General features: G+C 57.4%; 2 protein-coding genes across 4 annotated transcripts; one reads left to right on the top strand and one right to left on the bottom strand.

The window, feature by feature from the left end:
- Nucleotides 1–1,555: 1,555 nt before the first annotated feature.
- NHERF1 (NHERF family PDZ scaffold protein 1) lies at nt 1,556–12,527 on the top strand. Its single transcript, XM_054171026.1, has 6 exons — nt 1,556–2,014; nt 9,169–9,330; nt 10,090–10,243; nt 10,846–10,886; nt 11,392–11,490; nt 11,604–12,527. The coding sequence occupies exons 1-6, from the start codon at nt 1,607–1,609 to the stop codon at nt 11,766–11,768; spliced, it is 1,029 nt and encodes a 342-aa protein (XP_054027001.1). The 5' UTR covers nt 1,556–1,606; the 3' UTR covers nt 11,769–12,527.
- A 2,784-nt stretch (nt 12,528–15,311) lies between these two features.
- NAT9 (N-acetyltransferase 9 (putative)) lies at nt 15,312–19,913 on the bottom strand. Of its 3 annotated transcripts, none has more exons than XM_054171027.1 (7): nt 19,868–19,913; nt 19,272–19,358; nt 17,617–17,726; nt 16,558–16,689; nt 16,314–16,373; nt 16,039–16,133; nt 15,312–15,959 (listed from the first exon to the last, which is right to left on the bottom strand). In XM_054171027.1, exons 2-7 carry the CDS (start codon nt 19,346–19,348, stop codon nt 15,813–15,815), a joined length of 621 nt encoding a protein of 206 aa, XP_054027002.1. In that variant the 5' UTR covers nt 19,349–19,358; nt 19,868–19,913; the 3' UTR covers nt 15,312–15,812. The 3 variants fall into 3 exon arrangements, with proteins under 3 accessions (XP_054027002.1, XP_009901181.1, XP_054027003.1); XM_009902879.2 differs by having other exon boundaries at nt 19,272–19,353; nt 19,868–19,891; XM_054171028.1 differs by lacking the exons at nt 19,272–19,358; nt 19,868–19,913 and adding an exon at nt 19,075–19,188.
- Nucleotides 19,914–19,944: the final 31 nt, after the last annotated feature.

Here is a 19,944-nt window from a genome sequence, read left to right as displayed (position 1 = left end):
GGTGCTGGGCCCAAAAGCAGCTCCAGCTGTTTCCTTCGCTGCTGCCCTTTCTCCTTATCGCAGTTCTGTGCTCAAAGCAACCCTCGTGGAGCTGGGGCTTGTTTCCTAACTCAGGGCAGCGCTCCCAGAAAGTGTCCCCTCCCACCATGCATGCCACTCACAGCCCCTGTGCCGAGGGGAGGGCTGTGCCGCGTAGATGCCACAGGCAACAGGACCCTCCCCTCCCTGTCCTGGGGCCATACCATGACACACTTGCCCTGGTTTTCCTCTCTGCAGGCATCTGCCGCCGGGCGCCGTGGGATTGCTCTCCACAGCCTTTCTCAGGGCGAATGCTCAGCCGAGTGGAGGAAACAAATGAGCCCACCATCCGCTCCAGTTCAGCCCCATGGAGCTGGAGCACAGCCACCCCCAGCTCACAGTGGGGTGTCTCTTGGCCACTGAGATCCCTGCAGCAGGGGCTGGGCGCAGAGCTGTGTCCATGCTGCCATAACCTGCTTGATCACTCAGCAGCAGCCCATCTAAACCTAATCCCGACTGCTCCAGGGGCCTTTGGCAACTGTGGACTTCAGCCAGGCCCTGAAGCCTGGCAGTGAAATGGTGCCTTAGTGCCACTCTCCCCCAGGACAATCTGGAGAGCTCTGCCTTGCTGCTGCCTTGCTCTGTCCTTGCTGTCTCGAAACCCGAGGCTGTCCCACGTGCATAGCCCCCTGGAGCCACTTTTGCTTCCCCAGCTGCGAGCAGAGCACATGGGGCTGGAGCAAGATGAATCTCCCTTTGGGCTTCCCAGCTCCAGCTTGCTGAGCAGGGGGTCAGGGGCTGCTCAGGGAAGCAGAGCTGCTCTCTCATTCCAACCACACAGCCTGTTACTGGCGAGCGTGGCCTTCGTGCTGCTTTCCCACGCAGTTCCAGGTTGTGGTTTTTATTCCGCTTTTGGAGCTGCGAGCATCCCCCCAGTGCCCAAGCCGGCAGCGGCGAGGACCGGGAGAAGGGAGAGAAAGAACGAGCCCCGAGAGGCATCGTCGGGACTGTGATCCCTGGGGAAGGCAAAGCCAGTCCACGGCGAGAAGCTCAGCGCGGAGCGGGGACTGCCCTGGTGGTCCCAGTCGGTTGGTCGGGAGAGGTGAAGACGGCCCCACGGGGAAGCTGTCGGAACCCACCGGGAGGGGTCGGGCCCCATGGGAGAGCAGTTCGACCCCACTGGCAGCGATCGCATCCCACGCAGGAGCTGTCTGGTCGCACTGGGAGTGGTTCGACCTCACAGGGGAGTGGTTCGACCTCACGGGGCGCTTTGCGGCCCCACTTGCAATGATCGGACCCCACGCGGGAGTGGTCGGGCCCCCCGATAGAGGGCGATCGGTCAGTGGGACCCCACGGCGCCGCGCTCAGGGAGGCCCGGCGACGCGCGTTCATATTTGCATATCCCCGCCCATTATGCATATTCCCCTCCCTTCCTGCTCCTTATTTGGCAGATATCGTTCCGCTCCGCCCTGCAATTGGCGGCTGCCTGGGCCTCGCCCCGCCCCGGGTATAAGAGCGGCGGGAGGGGGCCGGCCGAGCAGAGGCGCTCGGTGCGGGCGCGGAAGCCAGAGGTGGAGCTGGTACCGCCATGAGCAGCAACGCGGGCCCCGCGGCGCGGCTGTGCCGCCTGGAGCGGGGGCCGGACGGGTATGGGTTCCACCTGCACGGCGAGAAGGGCAAGCCGGGCCAGTTCATCCGGCTGGTAGAGGCGGGCTCACCGGCCGAGCGCTCGGGGCTGCGGGCCGGGGACCGGCTGCTGGAGGTGGATGGAGAGAACGTGGAACGGGAGAGCCATCAGCAGGTGGTGGAGCGGATCCGTGCCGCCGCCGGGGCTGTCAGTCTCCTTGTCGTGGACTCGGTGGCCGATGAGCAGCTGCAGAAGCGGAGCGGGACGGGTAGCGAGCCCCCCGTGAGCAGCGGGCAGGCGACCCCGGAGCCGGCGGAGCCCGCGGTGCCCGCGGTGCGGGAGCCCAGCAGCAGCGGCGGCGGTCAGCGGGTAAATAAACGGGTGTCGCGGAGGAGGACGGGACGGAGGCCCTGGGAAGTTTTCGGGTGCAGGGGGAGTGTTTGGGGAGGGCATGGGGGTCGGGACGTCTTGGGACCGGGCCGCGGTCGTCGCATTCCATCCGGGAGAGCGGGAACAGCAATCGCCGCGCCTGCCCCGGCCCCCCCGCCCTGGATACTCTGTGTGGTTTCGCTCTGGTTACTTTCTTTTTCGCTTCGCTTTAAACGCGGCTCCCGAGGAGCTCCGGGCCCCGCCGCCTCCCGCTGCTTTGTCTTTGTGATACTCAATGATTCTTGTTACTGCTTAACGCTTTGTGCTTCCAGGCTGCTTGGGTGACGAGCAGGGGCAGGCGGGCACCCGGGACCCACCCTCCCTCTGCCTCCTCAAGCCACCCAGGGATCCCTTTGGACCCCCTTTTCCCCCCTCCTTGACCCACCCAGGGATCCCTTTGGACTTGCCTTGACCCCCCACCTTAAGCTACTCGGGGGTCCTTTGGGACCCATAACCAGGCAGCCTGTGATGTCCCGGAGCTCATCTCTGTGTTGTAGGGCCAGTAAAACGGGGTGAGAAAAGCACCAGGGGTGAGGGCTGAGCTGTGGAAAAGGTTGGGGGAGGGTGGGCTGTGACTGCAGGTGTTTGTGGCAGTCACTTGTGTCCTGAGTGTGTCTGGTCTCTGTTGTGGAGAGGACATGGGAAAGCCCTTCCCAGGATGAGAGGACTGATCGTGTCTGTCTGTCCCCAGGTACGGACACTTAGTACCTCAGGAATGTCCTTGCCCCTGTGTGGGAGTTAGTGGTTGCACAAACAAAGTGATGTAGAAAGGTGAGGAGTTGACCTTTCCTGCCCGCAGCCGTTCCTAGGAGACAGCTCTGGCTGCCACAGATCATTCTGCTCTTTATTTCCCCAGCAGAAGCAGATGTTTGTTGTTACAACAGAGTGGTGAATGGGCTTCCCAGGAATCAGGCTTCTGGTATGCTCAGGGGTGGGGGGGAGCTTCTGAGGAGCTTTTAAGATCTGCCTCCAGAGACCAACTGTGAAGGATCGGTGCTGTGGGACCTTCCCAGTGCTGGTACTGAGCTCCAGGTAGATTTGGGTGCCTGACTGGACTGTTGTCATGTAGAGTTTTTCTGAGGATGAGATGTTTTCACTCGTTTTGTCTCCTGTTGGACTTCAGCCTTGTGCTGACAGCTCGCTGCCCCAAGTGGGGCTGATCCATCACAGGGCATGGGTCTCATTCCTGCCTGGCTAAAACTCTGTTCTGGCACCTCCTTGTTGGGCTTGTTCAGGTAGGAACAAGCTCTGCTCCTGTCAGTGCCCCAGTTGCTCACTGTCCTTGTGGCATCTCTGGTCCCTCGGGTCTGGCCCTGTGCTGGGCTGCGGTGCTGCCCTCACTTATGTCATGGTGTCAGTGTTCCCCCAGGGCCATCGAGACCGTCTGTGCTCTGCTTTCTGCTCCCAGAGCCCTCTGGGGGCTGGAAGTAAGAAAAGGGATGTAGTTAATGCTGCTTGGATGAGTTTCCCTGCCAGGCTTGGGGGGCTGAGGATGTGTCCCAAAGCAGGACAGAGCCCCAGTGCTGTGGGGTGGCTTCTCACAGGGGCTGAGCAGCCAGTGTGATGCAAAAGGGCCCAGGAAGCTGGAGATGCCCCATGGGCTTGGCTGGGGGAAGCCCTGGCTGGAGATGCCCCATGGGCTTTAGGAAGATAGCCTTAGCTGAAGATACTCAATGGGCTTGGAGCGTGGCAGCTCCTGCTGGAGATGCCTCCCAGTCTTGAGAGACCGATTCAGGGTGCAGTCCATGCTTTGGGGGTGTAGCCCCAGCTGGAGATACCCCACAGGCTTTGGGGAGGGCAGTAGCTCCAGCCGGAGATGTCCATGGGCTTTGTCCTGGCTGGAGATGTCCCCCAGGTTTGGATGACAGACTCAGAGTGCCCCCCACACAGTTACCACGAGCGGTTTCTCTCTGCACGGGAGCAGGAAGTGGGTGGTGAGGGTGGCATGGGGTGACATTGCTGCACAGCCCAGGATGGTTTCTCAACAGGTAGCAGGCAATCTTGTGGCTGGGGGGCAGGGCTAGGTGCAGGAGACCAAAGGCAGATTTGGAGAAACCACCACAGCCTGGTGCCCTCCAAGAATGGTGGGAAGATGCCGTGTGAGATGCCCAGTTGAGCCAAAGCAGGCAGAAGGGCATTTCTCTCTGGCAAGCTGGGAACACACTGATGTACCAGTGCCCCAGTGGGCAGCCAGTGTGCCCCAGTGGGCAGCCAAAGTGCCCCATCTCCCTGCAGTCTCCTGTCCCAGCCCAGCAGTTCCCCCAGGATCCAGGAGGTTTGTATGTGTCAGAGTCCTGTTTACTTTATTGACTTGGGCTTGCCTTTATTTGCTTAACCAGCCTGGAGACAGTCGCTGCTGGGAGAGCCGGATCCAGCCTCTCTGCAAACCCTGCTGGGTCCTACGTGATTTGGAACCCCCTGTGCAGGGACCTTAGACACCTCCTTGGCTCCCACTGCTGGCATAGGCTGAGGAAGGTTGGGGGGGGTGTATGGGGGTGTCATCTTGGGCTCCCTTCTTATTCTTATAAAGCCATGGGCATGCAACCCCCCCTGATGCTGGGGTGGAGGTCTTGAGCCTCCCTGCAGTCACCTGAGGAGCTGCACCGTGCCCTCCTCCTCTGGCACTGAGCCACTGAGGTGACAGTTGTACACCCATGAGGCCAGCCCTGCTTCTGGGGGCCCTGGGGACTGTCCCCAGAGCTCTGCCAGCAGTCATGACAGCCTTGTCCCCCCCTCCCCCCAACGCTGCCTGTGTTTCCGGAGGCTCCTGCTGCTCGCGTATCTTGACAGTTTCATGCAAACCACACGGTGCTGGAGCAGCACCCACAGCTGCCAGCCCAGCACCCTGGCATGGGCTGGGGCTGTTTTCACCAGGCTAGCAGGGCAAGGCTTTTGCTACCAGCCCCGGGCTTCTCTCTTCCCAATTTCATGCTAAATTAGAGCCCTCCCTGCCAGCAACGCTCATCCCTCCTTGTAAAACTTGGGCGAGCCTCCCAGGGCTGGGTTTTGGGGTATAGCAGAGAGCAGATTCTCCCCACCACCATTTTGCAGCATTGTGCTGGGGGTAGCTGGTGTCTAATTAGGGACTGAATTAAATTTCCTCTCGAGGCAGCTGCATGAAAAGCAGCTCCAGTCAAACGGGACGTGACAGGGATGCTTCGAGGAGGCTGCTTTGCATCCCCTTTGTGTGAAGCCCAAATGCCTGCGCCAGGTTTTGGGACCCGTGTGAATTTGCTGGCCCAGGCATCCTCGCAGCCCTTGTGCTCCTCTGAGGAACTGGGAATGCTGCTGCCCACGGGCTTGTTGCTGCTTGCCGGGCTGGGAGGAATTTCCTGGGATTTGGGGTTTCAAAAGCTGGGCTGAAATTGCCGATGGAGGGGGCTGCGAGCTGGGAAGCAGGTCCTGGCATACCGCGCGGTTGGGGGCCTGTGTCCCTAGGGCTGTTGATCCTGCAGGAGGTGCTGGGCAGGGACTGTTCAGCAGGATTCTGGAGGGAGAAGGATCTTGGAGGCATTTCCTGCAACTCTTGTCTTCAAAATCTGGGCTGAAATTGCTGATGGAGGGGGCTGGGAAGCAGATCCTGGCACACCATGTGGTGGGTGTCCTGTGTCCCTAGGGCTGTTGATCCTGCAGGAGGTGCTGGGCAGGGACTGTTCAGCAGGATTCTGGAGGGAGTTCCCTGCTACTTTTTTCTTCAAAACCTGGGCTGAAATGGCTGATGGAGGGGGCTAGGAGCTGGGAAGCAGATCTTGGCACACCATGTGGTGGGTGTCCTGTGACCCTAGGGCTGTTGATCCTGCAGGAGGTGCTGGGCAGGGATGATCCAGCATCATTCTGGATGGGTAAGGATCCTGAGGTGCTCCAAATCTTGTTCCACTGTGGGAATAGGGTTGCAGTGCTGCTGAGCTCCACATCTCAAGTGGGCATCTCTGCAGGAGATGTCCCTCTGCCAGCCCTGGTTGCAGAGGAGAGGAGTGGCATGGGACGCCCAAGCTGGGGGCTGAGTCTGGCTTCCCCCCCTACCCTCCCCACCGGAGGCTGTAATTGCTCCTAAGGAGCTAATCCTGCCCCAGCGCAGTGGGAGGGCTGCTGGGCTGAGAGGAGAGGATGCAGAAGCTTAGAGAAATTAGGGGCATTTCCGTTTTCCTGCCATACAGCTCCCAGCCCTGAGGCTGGGGGGGGGGGGGGCGTCTCTGCACCCCAGGTGTTGACCTCAAACCTCCTCACATCGGATCCCTTCTGCCCAGGGGCACTTTGGCACCCTCCTGGGGAGTGCTCACCCCATGGATGGGCAGGATCCAGCTGCCTTCATGTTTTTCTCTTGGGGAGGCAGAAGGGTGGCAGCCCACAAGGTTTCTGCTCTCACAAGAGATTTGGGGAGGGTGAAAGTGGCCTGACAGGATGGGCTGCTGGAGCTGCTGAGGAGGGGTTAGTGGGGGGACTGGGTGACATCTCAGCAGGGCTGCCATCACACCAGGTGCCCCTGCCAACACTGGCCATAGCACATCCTCCTCTCTTAAAGCATCTTTCCATCCTGGAAGGCTTTTTCCCTTCCACACCCCACCAAATTCATGGCTGGAGTGTTTCAGGGAGCCCAGTCTGCCAGGGCTTTGTTAGTATGGGTGGAAGCCAAGTTCCCCCTCCACCTCCTCCTCCTCCTCCTCACCCGGGAGTGCTGCCAGCACCACTTGCCGGGTGCTCCCTCCGGCTTTGTCCCGAGCTATCGGTGTGGAGCAACCCCGTGGTGCTGCCAAGGGCACCGGGAGCGTGGGTGCTTGCAGAGCCCAAACCCCCTTCCCAGGGCACAGCCAGGGCAGGGAGGTGCTGCCTTCCTCCAGGCTCCACCAGCTCCTGTGTTTTTTGGGCTTATTTTGGCTCTTCCCTATCCCCACCCTCACTGCCTGGGTGGAGGGAAGGTGTAGTCACAGCAGCCTGGGCACTGCATGAACCTGCTGGCAGCTGGGCACAAGGACCAGTGCAGAGCTCACAGCCCAGCCCTCCGGTACAGGGGACACACTGAGGAGTGGCTGGGGCAAAGTCAAGCTGTCACCATCTTCCACCCAGCCAGGAGCCCCCTGCCTGTCTGCAGAGAAGACATTAGCAGCTGCTGGGGGTGCAGCTGGGCTGTCACACTGGGCATTGCCATGGCTGGAGTGGATCCTACAGGATTGCCAGTGCTGTGTGGTGTCCTGGGCTCACCTTTGCTCCCTGGGGTGTTGGTGAGTGGTGCTGACATAGCATCCAGTCTTAACCCTGGCAGGAAGGCATTGTGCAAGAAGATGGGGCTTTTATCACAGCATTGGGCTTAGCAGTTGTAAATGTGTCACCCTGGACCATGTGCCACCATGGTGCTGCCAGACATGCAGGGTGGCAGCACCCCAGGGCTTTCCCTGCAGGGGATATTGTAGCAGGCAGGGTAGAGAGCAGCACAAGGAGGGGATGGCAGGGCAAATTCCTGCAGTGTATGTCCCCAGGGATGCTGTGGGTACCAAAGGAGAACAATCACTCTCAGAAGAAAGAATAAATATTAACCCTCCACACTGAGGAGTATTTGAGGAGCTCAAGTGTAGCTTGGCTGCTGCAAGAGCCCTACCAAATTCCACCAGGAGCTGATGGGCAAGGCTGGGAGAACTCTACCAAGTTCTACCAGGAGCTGGTGAGCATGTCTGGGAGAGCCCTACCCAAGCCCAGACAGAAGGAGTTTGGGTGCTGGTTTGGAGCAATGTGGGCAGGCAGCTGGTAGGTATTGCCTGGTTCCTCTGGTGCTTCCCAGGCATCCTGCTGCCAGCTGAGGGAGTGGAGGCAGCTCCTATTTGCCAGGGATGCTCCTGGGAATGCTCCTGCTTCTCCCTGCTACTCGCAGTGTGGGCAACTGTGCTTGTGGTGGGGCTTGGGAGTGGGGCTGTGGCTGCCCCAGGCAGGTTCCCCAGCTCCAGGTGCTGCTAGATCCACAGGTCAGGGTGAAACCAGGCCCAGACAAGTTGGGTGTTGCCTGCTGGAGAGATGAACATCCCACCCTGTGCCACAGGCTGGTCAAGCTGGTTTCTGTTTTGCAATCACAAAAGGGTCGTACTGGGCTGTGCTGCTCTCTGTGCTGCCTCTCTGCTTGAGCTCCTCGTGGCCCTGCTCTGCCCACAATGGCTGCAGGGTGCTTGGAGGTGGGGTTGTCCTGCTGATCCCATGGTTGGGTTTGCTGTGGTGCAGGAGACCTGCACCCATGGCTGAGACTTCCCCAGAAGCAAAGTCTTCCTGGGTGGGATGGGATGTGGGTGCTTCCCAGTAGCCTGGGCTGTGTTTCCTCCTCCACCTTCACGTGGCAGTTGCAATCCTGATCCCAAAAGGAGGAGCGTGGTCTGAGGACGCACCCAATATCATGTTGCTTTAAGGTTTCACTGCAATTAGTGTGCCCTGCACCTAATTAGCTAAGTAGAGCCTGGCCTCAGAAGGGGTTTTGGCACCTTGTGTCCCAGCAAAAGCTGTCTGGGTGCAGGTGGCCACCTGAGGATGATGTCCCTGCTACCTGAGCAGACATCCAGTGGCATCCCTGGGTGTTGGGGGGGGCGTGTGGTAGTTTTAGGCTATGCCTTTAAACTTTTTCACAGATCTTGAACAGAAAAGTAGTAAAATGTAAATAAATCACTATTGGGTGTGGGGAAAAAAAAGAGGAAAACAAAGAGAATTCTGAACAATCCCTTTGGAGAGAGATCTACCATAAGATTGGTTGTACCACACCAACAGCAACTAACAGCAACTTTCTCTGCTCCTTTCTCCCTTCTTTTTATACAGGGAGGGTCTGGGTAGGCAGAGGAGGAGAAGCTAGTAGCTTACCCCTGGTCTTTGACCAGGGGGGGGGTCCTTGTGCTGTTCATTAATTGGAACTATCTATAAGTATTGGAAATACTGTGGATGTTGTCCATATTCATTGCATTCTGTTGCAGATCAGTGCTTGCTTGTAAACACAGCTTCCATTTGCTTCCACCTGAGCTGGTCTGGCAAAGTTAATGTCAGGGAGGGGGGAAAAGGGAATTTCAACCCACCACGGTGTGCTAGGAGGGGTCTGGGAGCAGCTTCCTCACAGGTTTTGCTCTTTGCAGGAGGAGCTGCGGCCTCGGCTGTGCCGCATGAAGAAGGGTCCCAATGGCTACGGCTTCAACCTGCACAGCGACAAGTCGCGCCCGGGGCAGTACGTGCGCGCCGTGGACCCCGACTCGCCGGCCGAGGCCGCGGGGCTGGCCCCCCAGGACCGCATCGTTGAGGTAACGCTGGGGCGGAGGGGGCTCCTCACGATGCTCAGCGCTCCCTCACGTCCCAGCTCCTGGCACGGAGCTGCTCTTGGCTGGATGGCACCGACGGTGACTCACGGTGCAGCTGCCTGACCTGTGCCAGCGTGCTGGACCCCACCCAGAGGAGCAGCGAGGCAGAGGGCTGGGGCTGGGCACTAAAGAGCTGACTAGGGGTTAAGTGATAGTAGCACTGTACCCTGCCTGCTGCAGGAGTGTCCCTGGGGTGGGGCAGGCTGGGGACAAGGTGCACATGGCCCCAGGCACTGCTGTCAGCCGTGAGCGGGGCGGGGACAGGGACCCGGTTTGTGCCAAGAGGGATGGTGACCCATGAGGGCAAAGACCAGCTGAGCTCTGACCCTGTTGCTCATCTGGGTGTGGGGCTGCAGCCTCTTCTGGGGTGAAGCTTTTGGGTCTCCTGGGTTCATGCCACGGCCCTCAGGCTTTGTGCCTTGCCTGTGCTGCCCATCTCCCGCTCCAGCCCCGGGTCCATGCCCTGCTGGGTGCTTCCTGCCAGCTTTGCCCCTGTGATCCTGTGCTAATCACTCAGAGGAAAATCTGCTTTTAATGAGGTTCTGCTGGCTTCACTGCTAATCCCTGCCAGGCTGCAGATACCTGTGGGGGCTGCGGGGTGGCTGTGCTGGGGCTGTGACTGGTACCAAGGATCTGGTACCCAGAGCTCCTGAGGGAGGGATGTGCCCTGGCTTCAGTGGTGCCATGGTGCCGTGCCCGCAGGTGAACGGGGTGTGCATGGAGGGCAAGCAGCACTCCGACGTGGTGGCAGCCATCAAGGCAGGTGGCGACGAGACCAGGCTGCTGGTGGTGGATGTCCTCACAGATGAGTTCTTCAAGAAGTGCAAGGTGGTGCCCTCGGAGGAGCACCTTTCAGGTGGGCCAGGGAGTTGTGCTGCGGAAAGGGAGATTTGTGCCACCTCTGCTGGCTCTTTGCCACCTTGTCACCAAACCCTGGGGGTGCTGGGGGGTCAGCAAGCCCTGGGATGTGGCAGTCTCACTACACTGGGGCCAAGCAGAGTCACTTGCCTTTAGCATGACCCTTCCTGGCTGGGGGTCCCATGCCAGGGTGGTGGGACTGATGTGGGCTCTGTACAAGGTGGATTTATGGCCCTGGGTTGCACTTTAGCAGGGTTTATGGCTTGGGGAACAAACATGTAGCAGCTGCCCTTTGCTCTCCTCCACAGCCTTAGCTCAGCTGTGGCCTCTCCCCAGCTGTCACAGTGATCCCTGGGAGTTCAGGGGGGATCTCACTGGGCTCCACATCGTGGTTGTCATTGTGGGGTCTGATGCCCAAGAGATTCCCCCATGCTGTGGGTCTGACTGAGAGGGTTGGGTTGAATTTGGGACCAAGCCACAATCCAGGCAGTGTTGGGTGAGCACTGGTGACATGCAGCCCGTACTGGACACTGCTGTGCTTGTTGGTGAGGGGCCAGAGCAAACATATCCTGACCTAGTGCCTGTGTCCTTACCCCTCAGGTCCCTTGCCAGAACCAGTTGCCAATGGTGAAATAGCGAAGGTAAGAGAAGCCTCATATTGCTTTTAATACCATCTATGCTAGTCTCCAGGCAGAGACCTGGCCACTTTAGGTGTCCCCTCTGCCCATGGGTGGGTGATGCCAGCAGCAATCTCTGTGCTCCCAAGCTGCCACAGAGGAGCAGGTGCCACTGAGAAGGGAGCTGGTTCCCCTCCGGAAGGGGGTTGCTCACGGGACTTTCATGAAGGTGGCTGCAGTGCCTGCATCCCCATGGTGCTGCAGGGCTGGGAGCCCTTGTGCTGTTGCAGGGCATTAGCATGCAGCCCTGCAGCCACCCTTCTCCTCCACCTGCTAAAGCCAGGACAGCCAGGCCGGGGTTTAATCCTTCCCCACCCCAGATGGGCAGAGCTGGAGGTATTTAGGTATTTACGAGCCTGGAGCTCGCAGGGGATTACATGGAGTGTGTGTGGGTGGATTTTGTGGCCCCCCAGGTGGGACTGGCAGCACTAGGCCCTGCTTATGCTTCCTCCCTGCTCCCTCTTCCCAGGAAAACGGTGGAGAGCCACAGTGCAACTCTGTGTCCGAGAGCCCATCCAGCCCCCGGCTGCTGACCGTGTCCCCCGAATCCGGCGAGACCCAGAGCGAGGTAGGGCTGAGGGGAAGCAGGGGCTGGGAAATGGGATCTGGGCTAAGCCCCCCCGCCATGGGGCTGTCCTTGGCAGGGGTACAGTGGGGCTGATGCAGCCTCTTGCCCCCCAGCCTGATGGACAGGAGGTTGACAAGCGCCACTCAGCATCCGGCTCCCTTCTGGACCTCGACATCCCGCTGGCTGTGGCCAAGGAGCGGGCACACCAGAAGCGCACCAGCAAGCGAGCACCCCAGATGGACTGGAGCAAGAAAAACGAACTGTTCAGCAACCTGTGAACACCCCCTGGGGTGGGGGAAAGGGTCCACTGCCCCCCATGCCCCCCCCCAGCCTTGCACCCACCTCTTCTGTATCCTCCTTGTCCCCACCACGGGCTCCCGGCAGCTCGGGGGCCAGCGAGTATCCCCGCAGCGGGGTCCTGGGTGGTGCTTTTAGGCTAGAGAGAGCCTGGGGTGTTCTGGGGGTGCCCCCTCCCGTGGACCTATCTCTAGGGTGCTCCTCCAGCCCTGCCTTGAAGCCCTGCATACCTTGGTAGGCACAAACAGGGCTTAGGGTGAGGGATCAAGGATTTGGGGAGGCCCAACACCTCTGATCCCTGCCGTTCCCTGGTTGTTCCCAAACTCCAGCTCCATTTGAGCCCCCCCTCCCCTGCCAAATTGCCCTTTAACTGCAAAACTTGAGGCTTTTAGTGACTTTTAGCAGCTCTTCCCTACCCAGCCACCAACCACAGCCATTCCTTCCTGGGGGATTTGACCCTCACCTGGCAAGCTCCGTCCATGCTGACCCTGTCCCTTGGCCCCTTCAAGAGCTGCAAGGAGGGACGTGGGTGCCCAGTGCCGCAGGGAAGCCCCCAGCACCCTGCCCTCGGTGGTGGGGGCTATTTCTGGGAAGAGAGAGGGTGTCTGGAGCCAGCACAGCAAGCAATAAATCATCTCCTCTGCTCCCACTCACTCCTAGAGGGAGCTGATCAGGGTTTGAATCCAACACTGTTTATTTTAAAGGCTTCTCAATAGACTTTTGGGGCTTTCTTTCCCAATCACACTTTTCTGTTTGTTTCCTTTTTTTTGTTGTTGTTTCTTTGTTTCTTTTGGGTTTTTTTTTTTGTATTTTTAATGTGCTGTGTGGAAATTCTTCCTGTGGCTGTTTTGTTTCTGTGTGTTGCGATCCGGTGGTGTTTTACTGTCCAGCTCAAGAGGAATTCTGTTCACTGGAATAAAACCTTCCTGACTTCACGTGTCTGGGTTAAGGCTCAATCCTTTCGAAGCCTGAGGGCAGGCAGAGGCTCCCCAGGCGGCACACTGTGCCATGGAGGGGCTGAGAAGAGGCTTTCACACTCCAGGGACACTGGAGCTGCTATGGGTGTCCCTCAGCACCTGGTGTGGGCAGACTGAGGGAACGGGGTCAGGGAGGGACCGGCTGGTCCTAGTGTGGGTTAATGCCTCGGGGTGATTAGAGGGGATTAAATCCCCTGGGAAGTGCAGGGGGTAGGGGGTGGTGCAAGGCTTTAATCTGTCCCTGCTGCCCAGGCTGGAGGATGATAGCTCTGCCAGGTGCAATCCAAATGTCGTCCCAGCCCCTCTTGGCACTCAGGTTCACCCCAGCCCTTCCCAAGGTTGCATCCTGGTTGCACTTCAAGCCACCCTGCCTGCTCCTCAAGGCTGTTTTTAAGCCACTGTGGCTCAGTGGGCCCAGACTGGTTGGCACCATGGCTGCACCAGGGAGGGTGGGATGGTGGCTTCCCAAGGACAAGGCAGGGCTGTGGTTCCAGTGGTGGCTGTGGACTGCTGTGGGCCTGCAGCCCTAGCCTCTGCCCCTGCCATCTTCACTTCCAACCCTTCTGCATGCTTGTTTCCTGTTCCAAACCCCCAGACAAGCTTCTCTACCTGAGCAGGTGAGTGTGCAGCTCGAATGACAACCAAGTGACAATGCCATCACACCTGTGGGGGACATGCAGGCTGTCACTCCCTGCTGGGGCAGCCCATTTCAACTTGGAGGATGCTCCAAAGCCACATCCCCTGGGGGCAACCAAGGGTTCTCCCTGCCTGGGCTGGGGTTGCCCATGCAGGGCAGGAGTGGGGGGCACCCAGTGTGTCCCAGGAGCAGCATTTGCCTTTTTGCCCAGTCAGAACAGGCTGGGGACTGGCTCCCTGTGGGAACCCTGGTTGAGCCTAGCTTGGGGGGAGGGCTGTGGCTCTGGGACAGACCCAACTTTGTTTGGAGTTGCCAGGGCAAAGGCTTTTCCCAGCCCCCCGGAGGCGGGGGAGTGCCGGGGGAGTGCTGGCGTTGCTGGGGGACCGGGGATGCCACACGGGGCACTCGCCGGCTCCGCAGCAACCAGCTGGGTACTGGGAACCACAGCGGGGCTGGGGCTGCCCCCCCGAGCCCTGGCAGCAAAGGTTAAGAGGAATTATTTTTCCCACCTTAGCTGCTTTTTAGGATCCCTGCCCTGCTCCATCTCTCCTGCCAGCCTGACCTTCCTCCTCTGGCAGACGGCTGAAAGGCTGCAGGGAAGACGCTGGGAGCCAGCAGCTCAATGTGCAGGTCCTGGGGGGATCAAACACATCCCTGCCTGCAGCAGGTGATGAGGAACACAGGGATTAGCAGCCCTCATCATGGTAATCCCAGCTGGAAGGTGAGTTACTCTTCACTTTAGCACCACCACACAAAGCTTTTGCTACAACTAAATCCATGCTAACCACTTGGGTAAAATACCATGGCACACCGTTCCTATGCTTGGTTTTAATGTCAGTCAGAGGAGTGATTAATTAACTAGAACTGAAAAACCAAAGCCCCCAGGCCCTAAAAACATTGGCACAGCAACACTAAATACACCACAGTGATTGAAACATCCCTGGGTAAATCTGAAAGCTGTTACCTGACATTGTCTGACTGAACAAATTAATTTCTGCCCTGGAATTAGCCATCAGGGCTGCCGTGACAGAGGCAAAAGAGAGAGGATTGTCAGCTGGCCTTTCCACCTTCTGTCCTCTCCTCTGAGCAGGCTCCCCTGCTGTGGAGGGCAGGGAAGGGCAGGCTGAGTAATTGCATTGGAAAGTCTGGCCAGTGGGAGACAGGCAAGTGCCTCTTCTGCAGTCACAGATCTGTCACAGCTCCTGCCTCAAATATACCTACTCCAAGTAAGAGAGGTTTCGGCCCTCACTGATCTTCCTGCAGAGCCCCCAGGCTCAGCAATGCAAGCCTTGAGCTCCTTGAAACAGGGGAACACTCTTTGGACTTCTTTCAGCTGTGAGAACCCCCTCATTTTCATGACAGCAGGCTGGCAAAATGAGGTGCACCATCACTCCATCGATAGAATGAGGTTTTCAGCTCCACCACATGGCCTTGAGACTTGAGGGGGGTTCTCAGCATCCCCCTTGCTCCATAGCAATTGGGTCCAGAATCCAGAAAACAACCATTTTGGGTTCACCCACACCTTGGCTTCTCACTTCCAGCCCCCTGCAATCCCCCAACACCCTAGAAACATAGACTGGTTTGGGTTGGGAGGAACTTTAAAGATCATCTGGTTCCAACCCCTCTGCCACGGGCAGGGACACCTCCCACTAGCCCAGGTTGCTCAAGGCCTCACCCACCCTGCTCCTGAACACTTCCAGGGAGGAGGCATCCACAACCTTCCTGGGCAACCTGTTCCAGTGTCTCAGCACCCTCACTGAAGAATTTCTTCCTAATCTCCAGTCTAAATCTCTCCTGTTCCATCTTAAAGCCATTCCCCCTCATCCTATCACTACAAGCCCTCGTAAAAGTCCCTCCCTTCTTGTAGGCCCCAGTCAGGTACTGGAAAGCCTCAGTCTCCAAAGAAGGCTCAAAGAGTCCTTAACTGTCCTTCTCAGCTGGTCATCACCCTTTAGGTGGCCAAAGCAAGCAGCCAAGCCCCACTGCTCTCAGACTGCTTGGGCACCTCAAACCTTTGTCACTCTTTTTTATTCAGGAGAAAACAGACTGAGCTACCAGCATGCTGAGAACTGCTTCTGTTAAAGCTGCTGAGTCCTGCTGGAAGGGCAGTGGGAGAAAGAACAGTGGGTGCTGCTTCTCCAGAAACTGGTGGCACCCAAGAATCACTAACTGCTGGAAATTCTAGGCTCTGCTGCAACAAGTTAAAGTCATTTCTTGCCAAGCCTGTGAATTAGCAGCTGTTCTCCAGGTCCAAATTTCAGGCAGTCTTCCTGGCTGCTGCAACAAGGTGCAAAGTTGACAAGACCAAATAACCAAAGGAGACAGAGGAAAACAGTCAAGAGGCTGGTGTCCTCCACACCCAGCCCTCGCCACAGCGTCCAGCTCCTCCCTGGAAACCAAGCTTGTGCCTGTCAGCTCTCCAGCACCCCAGCTGGCAGCTTCAGTTCTGTGTAGTTCTTCTCCTCCACGTGGTTTGTCTGTTCCAGGAGCCACCTTCTCTCCTGGTCAGTGACATCCAGCCTCAGTGTCACCTCTTGGAAAACACTGTTGGCAGCAACCTGCAGCACAGACAGGGAAACCAGCTCAGACACAGGACACAGGTTGATTGTGTTGACTGGGTACAAGGTGGGCTGGTACCTCCTTAAAATGGAGCTTTTTGAACAGGCAGATACTGGCTTCATTCTCCTGACCAATCTTAGCCTCAAATTTGGTGATCCCCAGGTTTCTCACTCCTGTTACAACACAAAATCCAGGAAGAGAAGTGTTTCTTTCACCTGCTCCTCCCTGGAAGCACAGGACTCCAGTTTCTGGGGCAGAAACATGCCTTGCTGCCCTGTCTGTATCACCAGGATAACTGTTTCTAGATCATGTCTCCACTGTGCTGCCATTCCCTGGCACTGAGCCACCCTTACCATAGGACATCATCATCAGTGTTGCCTCCTTGCCGAACCCTCTGCCACGGTAGCCAGGTTCTGAGAGAGAGAGCAACAAAGTCAGCATCCAGTCAGGAGAGACAGAGCAACCATGGTGGGCCCTCTTCAGAAGAGGCTGTGGCCTGGACCAGCACAGAATACTGATCAGGACTAAATACAACAACTGTCTGCAGCTGGCTTTAGCCACAGTGACAAAGGTCCAAGCCATGAAGCAGAACATGACCTGCAATCATGATTTCAACCTCGGCCAAACTGGGATCCTCAGGGTCCGTGAGGAAGAGGTTGACGTCCCCCACCATGCAGTCCTGGTCCTGCCCACGCCACTGCTCCCTGTCCAGCACGATGAAGGTGCACTCTGGGGAAACAGAAACAGGGCAGCACGTTCAAGGCATGCAGGGAGGAACCCACAAATTACTGAGGGATGAAATTCAAAGCATGGGATGGACAGGGAAATGGCTGCCACGGGTTAGCAGGGAGGAAGAGCAAACAACTGAGCTTCCCAAACCATGTGTGCCTGCTCCCCTCCACAGAAATGCAAGAAATATGAGGGTGATATAGACACCAAGACTGGAAACAATGCATTTAAGAAATATCAAAGCTTCCATCCCATGTCTGAGGTCTCCCTGCCTCTTGGGCAGCAAGTTTGGGCAAGGAACAACCACTGCTCAGGTTGGAGCACACATCGCTTGGGCTTGGGCACAAGAGCCTGAGCCCCAGTGATTCACCCAGTCTGTATCACTGCTGCTTTGAGCAGGGCTTTTAATGCCAGCAAAGCCAAAAGCCCCAGGCTGAGGTCTTTGCTAACCTCAGCATTTCCTGGCTCACCACATTCCTACCAGGCTTTTATGGGCAGTGATTCATCACCTCTAGGAGACAGGGAAGGGATTCACTAACACACCTCCAGCAGGTCACTGTAAAGTCATTTGATGTCTCCAAGCGCAATACAGCCCCCTCCACCTTTTTATGGTGATCAGACATGGAGGGGAGGTGTTGACTCTGCAGCAGCAGCTCAGCAGATAACACTGTGGGAGGTAAATTCCTGTAATCTTTGAAAAAACTGCAGCAAATGGACACAAACAGCCCTGGACATCCCCCACTTCCCTGAGCAGCTGTAAGCAGCAAGCTGGTTTGAAGCTACTGCTGTAGAAGGTCTCACATGTCCCCCGTTTCAGCAAGCAGAACCAACTCACCAGGTGCCTCAGCCCATTGTGGGCCCTTTATGGTGCAGAAGGAACCTGCTCAGCACCCCCACCCCCCCTCAGAGAAGGTTTGAGATGCTCACTGTCTGTGTCGTCCCTCCAGCTGCGCTGCATCTCATACTCCTGCTCCAGGCTGAGCGGCTCTGAGGCCGTCAGGCGCTGCAGCTCCTCCGACTGCATCCACTCGTGGTACCTGACAAGGGGACCCAGAACCAGACCAGAGTGTGAGCTACAGCACCACAGCCTGACCTCCACAAGAGCTCTGAGGGTCAGCCTGTCACACACCAGTGTGGGGAACACCCACCCGGTGTTCACAGAAGCACAGAATGGTTTGGGTAGGAAGGGACCTTTAAAGCTCCTTCAGTCCAACTCCCCTGCAGCCAGCAGGGACATCGGCAACTGCAGCAAGATGCTCACCACCCCAGCCAACCACACCTGCAATGTTTTCATGGATGGGGCATCTCCCACCTCTCTGGGTAACCTGGGCCAGGGTCTCATCATCCTCAGTGTAAAAAAATTCCTTCCTTCTCTCTAGTCTCAATCTCCCTCTTTTAGTTTCAAACCATCACCCCTTGTCCTGTCACAAGAGGACCTGCTAAGAAGTCTGTGCCCAACTTTCTGATTGGCCCCTTTGAGCACTGAAAGGCCACAGGAAGGTCTCCCTGGTGTGCTGAAAGGCCACAGGAAGGTCTCCCTGGCGCCTTCTCCTCTCCAGGCTGAACAACCCCAACTCTCTCAGCCTGGCCTCACAACAGAGGGGTTCCATCCCTTCCATCATTGCTGTGGCCTCCTCTGGCCCTGCTCCAACAGGTCCATGTCTCTTCTGTGTTGAGGACTCCAGATCTGGACATATCACTGCAGGTGGGGTCTCAGCAGAGTGGAGCAGAAGGGCAGAATCCCTTCCCTTCACCTGCTGCTCACACTGCTGGGGATCAGCCCAGTACACAGCTGGTCCTGGGCTGGGAGTACACAGTGCCAGCTCATGTTCACCTTTTCACCCATCAGCACCCCCAACTCTCTCTCCACAGGGCTACTCTCCATCCACTCATCCCCCAGCCTGGACTCACACCAATACTATATTCATAGCCATTTCAAAGTATCCACAAGCCTCTCTCTCATCTAACAAAGCTATTTGTGTTCTCCATGGCAATTTAGCAGCTTTTCCATCCCATAGCTTTGTCTGAATAATGCCTGATGCAAACTTATTGTTTTTAAAATTGAATTCTGGTACATTCCATCCTGACTGAGATTGATACAGCATCCCCCAGACACTGACAACATGACTAATACTGCCTTGTCTGTGCTGAGGCTGCAGCTGGCCAGGCCAGCACTTTACAAACTGTCTGCACTCCTGTTTCTAATTTATCAAACACCCATCTGGTTTTACACACTGAAGTTTTGCTCTTTCATAGTCATTAGAGAAAGACATGACAGAACAAGAGAACTGTTGGCAGTTCATTCACAGCCAGGTATTTCCTTTCCTGTGGATACACAGCAGCACAAAGTTCTCTTTGTCAGCAGACCTGGCAAAGAGCACAGACCTGCCAGGGATGTCTGCTGCCCAGGCACAGAGGACAAAACTGATTGTTCATCTAGGAGAGCTCCTTCTGCTGTGCAGTTCCCAGGAAGAAGAGTGCCCTGCAGCCATCAAGCCAACACCCTTTCCCAACACCACACTCCCTTTAAAAAAGAGAAATAGGTCAGTACAAAATATCAGTAGAGGTCATTAGCCACATACCGGGGCACATGTGCAGAAGTGTATGGCACCAGGGTCACCCTCTGTCCTTGCAGCACAGTGTTCTGGTTAATCTTCATGGCTTCTGCACTGCCAGAGAGACCCAACACCTCGCTTCGTATCCAGCGAGGTCAAGCCACAGCACAGCACCCTTGGAGAGCCAGAGGCAGCTGCTCTCAGTGTGGACAGGCCCCAGCTCACACCAGTATACCCTGCAACAAGTTTCCCACAACCCCTTGGCCCCCTCCACCCAGAACAGGCCTGTATCGGTGTCAGCTGCCCTCGGAGGCCCAAAAGCAGCTAGCAGACTTAACACTTCCATGACCCGAGTGCTGGTGGAAGGGTCCGACACACCGCATACCTCGGGGACATCCGAGGACCTCGGGGAGACCAGGACCTGAGGGAAGATCGAGGTTCTGAGGTCAGGGCCCAATGAGCGATCTAAGCCCGCGGGGAACTCCGGGGCCTACGGAGCGATGCAGGCCTGAGGGAAAATCGAGACCCGAGGGGAGATTCAGTACAGAAGGGGGTACCCTGGGCCCTGAGGGGAGATGGGGGGGCTGGAGGGGGCAGCACCGGCACCGCGAGAGAAGCGCTACCTGCCGCGTCGCTCTTCTGCGCATGCGCAGAGGCCTAGCCGCCCTCCTACCCCGCCCTGTGCTCTCGTCATCACCCC

This window comes from Dryobates pubescens, chromosome 20 (assembly GCF_014839835.1).
Source record: "Dryobates pubescens isolate bDryPub1 chromosome 20, bDryPub1.pri, whole genome shotgun sequence".
In the NCBI taxonomy this organism is placed as follows: Eukaryota; Metazoa; Chordata; class Aves; order Piciformes; family Picidae; genus Dryobates; species Dryobates pubescens.
Note: the sequence above shows the minus strand (reverse complement) of the source record. Positions and strands in the feature narration are given on the sequence as shown.

Bases quoted from the DNA above. Each gene is read 5' to 3' on its own strand.
- NHERF1 (XM_054171026.1), top strand. From the start codon at position 1,607: ATGAGCAGCAACGCGGGCCCCGCGGCGCGGCTGTGCCGCCTGGAGCGG. The intron at 2,015-9,168 runs GTAAATAAACGG...TGCTCTTTGCAG, and splicing joins GCAGCGGCGGCGGTCAGCGG to GAGGAGCTGCGGCCTCGGCT. The intron at 9,331-10,089 runs GTAACGCTGGGG...CCGTGCCCGCAG, and splicing joins CCCAGGACCGCATCGTTGAG to GTGAACGGGGTGTGCATGGA.
- NAT9 (XM_054171027.1), bottom strand. From the start codon at position 19,348: ATGAAGATTAACCAGAACACTGTGCTGCAAGGACAGAGGGTGACCCTG. The intron at 16,690-17,616 runs GTGAGCATCTCA...CTGTTTCCCCAG, and splicing joins CTGGAGGGACGACACAGACA to AGTGCACCTTCATCGTGCTG. The intron at 15,960-16,038 runs GTACCAGCCCAC...TCTGTGCTGCAG, and splicing joins AAAAGCTCCATTTTAAGGAG to GTTGCTGCCAACAGTGTTTT.